This window comes from Brassica oleracea, chromosome C6, assembly GCF_000695525.1.
Source record: "Brassica oleracea var. oleracea cultivar TO1000 chromosome C6, BOL, whole genome shotgun sequence".
Lineage (NCBI taxonomy): Eukaryota > Viridiplantae > Streptophyta > Magnoliopsida > Brassicales > Brassicaceae > Brassica > Brassica oleracea.
Genome location: NC_027753.1, coordinates 12,682,746 through 12,687,754, shown reverse-complemented (window position 1 = coordinate 12,687,754; position 5,009 = coordinate 12,682,746). Strand labels below are relative to the sequence as shown.

Genomic DNA, 5,009 nt, shown 5'->3' with positions numbered 1-5,009 from the left:
CGTCTTAAAAGAAGGAAAACTGAGTCTAAGAAAATGAAAGGAAAAAAATAAAGAAAAAAGAAAGATGATTGATTGATTAGTAAATTACCCGGGAGGGTGGAAAGAAAGATAACGCGGCGGCCGTAGCGTTCAAAAACGGCGGAGATGCGGGGCCATAGCATCCGATAAAAATGACAGATTAAGAATAGAGGCGCCGGTAAGATTGAGTCACGCCGAGTCTTGGCGGGAAGGGGTCGTAATTCACTGCAAAGGCGGCCCGCACCCGAGGAACTGGGTGATGGGCCTACCAGGGCAGACGACTTCACAGAAAGCAGCAAGAATAAGGGGTGGAGGGAACCGCTTTGAGCTGTGTAGGTCCTAGAGTTCTAGGATGATTGGAGTCTTAAACCGAATTATGTGAATTGAGTGATGACTGAGTTCATTACATTGCTTGACTTGATGAAATGAAACGAATGTGACAAGTTAATTAAGTTGTATCCAACTGAGTGTAGTGACTAGCCGGTTCTCGTTTCGCATTGAGCAGTATAAAGGCTCATGGGGGAGACTGGTCTAGAATCGCCTCACTGAGTAATCTTTACTCACCCCTCTTTTCCCTCCTTTTTTGCAGAACCTTAAGTGGAAGTATCGATGGTAAGAAAGGAACAAACTTGAAACTCATGGGACCAGTAACAGGACACACGGAGATGTCGGGAAAGTAGACATGTGTGTCCTTAACCCCGCGCCCAGGAACCCCGGTTGGAAATGGGGAAGGGGCGGGTGTTACACTCGCAGTAAGCATCAACTTGGTATAAAAGAGACGAGATACATACTGATGATTACAACACGTTTCTTTAGATCTGTTTAGCGTTGAAGGGCGGAAACGGTGGCTGATGCAGAGACGAATGATCGTCACCTCGTGGGTTTTGTATTGGTGATCTGATGAGACTACCGATTCGAAGGTTTGATGGTGGGTCTGGTGGAGAAGCACGAAGAGAAAAAAATTTAAGAGTTTTTTTAGTTATAAAAATTAATAATAAAATTTGTTTCTAATTTGTTAATTTAAATATAAATATTGTATAATTAGAAGGTTAAAATGAGATTAACAATAATATTAATTCTAAGTGGATAATAACCCATAAAATGATTCGAAAGGGGCAATAACTAAGTCTTTTTTGGCAAATTTCCTTAAAATATTGTGCATTCTTAATTTGTAATGTACAAGAGAAGAGAGTTAGGTTTAGCTAAATACAAAAACTTTCTGAAGTATAGAAAAGAGGTATTGACACATTGAATATTAAATATTGTATATCTTTAACATCGTCAGCATTTGAAACAGAGGAAGACAGACAAATGCTACAATAGAAATTTCCGTGTCTACCACCGCTTCCCTTTCACGCACGCGCCACCCAATAGCCAGAAATAGTGTTAATTAGTATTAGTGATAGCCAGAAATAGTGTTAATTAGTATTAGTCCCTGTTCAAAAACGCGGCCGCCTAGCCTGCCGCTTAGGCGCTATTCGGAGCCCGACTGTGGCGATTATGACCAAATCGGTCACGCTAGGCGCTGGGCTGCATAATATCCGTGTAATAAATTTTGAACTAATGGACTTACAGTGGGCGTTATGGAAACCCAATTGAAAGATATGATGAAAGCAAATCTAAGTGACTACTTATAGGCATCTTCACATCTCCTTTCCTTATATTTAACCGATGTGGGACTTTGTTTTGTAGGCGTTTTTAAAATTTTTTGTCTAAAACTAAATACGACCTGTCGGAGTATCAAACCCTGCACCTCTTTACAGCGCTGACAACATCAAACACCAATAGACCATGACATGTTTTGATGTTTATACATATTTTGTCGTGTATATGATCATACTTTTAATAAATAATAAAAATATGACATTAACAATAACTTTTGTTAAACCAATAAATATAAACTTCAATTATAATATACAAAAAAGCTATTACATTCTAATATATTTATATTATACATTTAATTTAAATATTATAATAAATATAATAATAATCCCGCGTATACTCCGATTAATCCCCGATTTTTCGGTAACTTGCTAGGTCCGGTGTCACCGTCCAACTAGCGCCTAGCGTAGTTCCGAACAGGGGTATTAATGGTATACATGAAAATCCTCGTATGAAATATTATTTTACTATCATATTATTTGTGTCTGATGCTACATATATCACACCGTTACTTTTATACAGATTAACTGCATGCTTAATTACTCTTAGTTTAAAATATGTTAAGAGTAAACATAGAAGTTCTTGAATTTTTTTTCTAAAAAAGTAGTTCTTGAACAAAAGTAGAAAAACTAGCATTAGGGCTCGTATATTCTTGTGTGGGGTCCGTCGAGAAGATGGGAGTTGAGACTGAGACCGCAGACCTTTTTGACCCCCGGATGGTCCAGGTCCGGACGTATTCCGATATTGTGTGGTAGTTAGTGGCGGTGGTGGTGTCCAATATATGCTGCCACGTCACGCAATAATTTCTTTTCTTTGTTTTTAGGTTGAAATTAGACGCAAGAGGTTAAATGAATCGCTTGGATGACAGAGCATGATCTGCTGGCCTGGCTTTAGCTTTGTTATTATTATTTTAATTTTGCTTGAGTACCAAGATTTTATTTAATCATATTTTGGTTAATGTTGATTTCTCTTTCTCCGCACTTTCGTTATGAACTATATACACTCGTTTTGGTCAATTTGATAGTCTATGGGTGGTTACATATTTAATTTTCTTAAAAGTTAGTCATCATCACATTTGCGCCCAGGTCTCTTACTTTTTTCTACATCTCTACTCTGAAGATATATGGATATTAGGTTACAAAAACGTGTTATGCTAGTTTTATGGATCATCTAGATTCGAGAGACTTAAAATTGAATGCTTGAAAGTTGAAAGCCACGCACAGAAAACTGGAACTTTAAACAATCATATCTTTAGAAGTGAGATTTGTATACTTATAAAGCCATGATGTTACTACCGTTAGCTCAATACGTAGTAACTAGTAACAACGTTTATCATCGGTTTGATGTGCTTAAGTTTAGTACCATTCCGAATCAATTTCAGTGCTGTAGTCGGCGGCAAAATCGCCAGTCGAAGCCAGAAATTCAAATAACTGTATGTGGCTGCTCGAGAGGCAGCACTGAAATATATATAGGTTTGAATGAATGGTGAAATAAAGAAAATTAAAGATGAGGATAAAAACTGTTGCAGATTCCACAGACAGTAATCTACTAAAAATTAAAGATACCTGGTGTGTGAATTAGTCAGTTTTGAACCTGGAGTGATCAAAGCTGGTATTTCCGTTGAACTTCAAGTCTTTGATGAATAATTTTTCTTGAAGTCCTTGACGCCTAAATGCTCAAGACCTTCATGTACTTCATAGTCGTATTATTGTTCCATTTGTTCTTTATCCGACGATTGGCTTGATTGGATGAATCTTATAGCTCTCGTGTTATCTTGGTGAAATTTTTTATTGTATGAGCTCTATTTCCTTTTTTTGAAAAAAAAAATTTATGTTCAGAAATGTAATGTCAAAATTCATATATTAATACAATTTTATTAAGAGTGCTACTATTTATAAACAAATAACAATAGAATTGAAATTCTAATAATCATTACAAATGTAGCTCCCACTATCCCCAACTTTTCTTAAAAGAAAAAAAAAATCATAAATATTGAAAAAACATTATTAGAATAAAAATTAAAGCAGGGTCTTCTTAGATGCACTATTTATACGTGGTAATAAACAGCCTGTTTAATTATACAAATTCATAAATTATGTAGAAGCAGAGACCCATGCATGCATAACAGCATAACCCCACTCCACACGTAACTACGTGGGAAGCTCCCTTCACCTGAAACGAAACAAAGCCTTCCACAAATTTCATCCCATCATTTAATGTATTTTCTTTATTTCTCTATATATACAATTCCACTCAGCACTTACTAATTAGCACATTTCAATACACACACACTATAGTACTAAACAACTTCGTATTAACTACATGGAAAACAATCATGTTAGTCAACGAGAACAGAGCTACTCCGTTGACCAAGTATCTTACAGAGGAGTTCGCCGGAGGAAATGGGGCAAATGGGTATCGGAGATCCGGGAGCCGGGTAAGAAAACCAGGATTTGGCTAGGGAGCTACGAGACGGCCGACATGGCTGCAGCCGCTTACGATTCCGCAGCTATTTACCTCCGAGGACGTGGGACACATCTCAACTTTCCGGAGCACGCTGGCAGTTTTCCTCGGCCGGAAAGCTTTAGCTCCGAGCACGTTCAAGTGGCTGCTCGAGAGGCAGCACTAATGTTTAAACCGGGTGTGCCGTTTACGGAACACGCTATCGGGTCTGGCCAAGGACCTTCGCGGGTAGGATTGTCTCCAGATCAGATTCAGGCTATCATTGACTTTCCAATGGACTCGCCAAGAATGGGGTGGATGCAAGATCTGGAAGTGAATGATTATGAGGAGTTGTACGGACGGTGTTGTGGACAGTGCGATGGAGACGAGTTTTCTGAAATACAGCCGCTTCAATCTATATGGGATTTTTAACTAAACTTAGGGGGTGTATGTTGGATCTAAATTTATAATGATGGTTAGAATTCTAAAATTTTATAGTTATTCGTTAATGAATTCTAACATTCTTATATAATTAAATCAAATATTATTGGTTTCATGATTCAAAAAGTTTGGATTTTAATGATTTTATAAATTTTATCAAAATCTAGTGTTATTAGAACTTGGATTCTTAACATTTTACCTCATAGACATAACTTTCAAAATATTGTATGAAAAACTCTTTAGAACTTTCAATAAATTTAACAATTTTTTTTTATTTTTAAAATAAATGAGTTCTTCATAGATTCATCTTCCACTAAGAGCACCGAGGTGAAGGTTTCTAAAACAAAAAGAAGTATTAGTTATATAATTATTTATTTATGTTTTTTTAAATTAGTTAATTATCTATTCGAAAGACATGTGTCTTTTTAGTATCCCATAGTTTCTTA

General features: G+C 36.7%; 1 protein-coding gene across 1 annotated transcript; it reads left to right on the top strand.

The window, feature by feature from the left end:
* Window positions 1–3,978: 3,978 nt before the first annotated feature.
* On the top strand, window positions 3,979–4,558 carry LOC106299671 (ethylene-responsive transcription factor ERF022-like). Its single transcript, XM_013735726.1, has one exon. It carries the CDS (start codon window positions 4,003–4,005, stop codon window positions 4,552–4,554), a length of 552 nt encoding a protein of 183 aa, XP_013591180.1. The 5' UTR covers window positions 3,979–4,002; the 3' UTR covers window positions 4,555–4,558.
* Window positions 4,559–5,009: the final 451 nt, after the last annotated feature.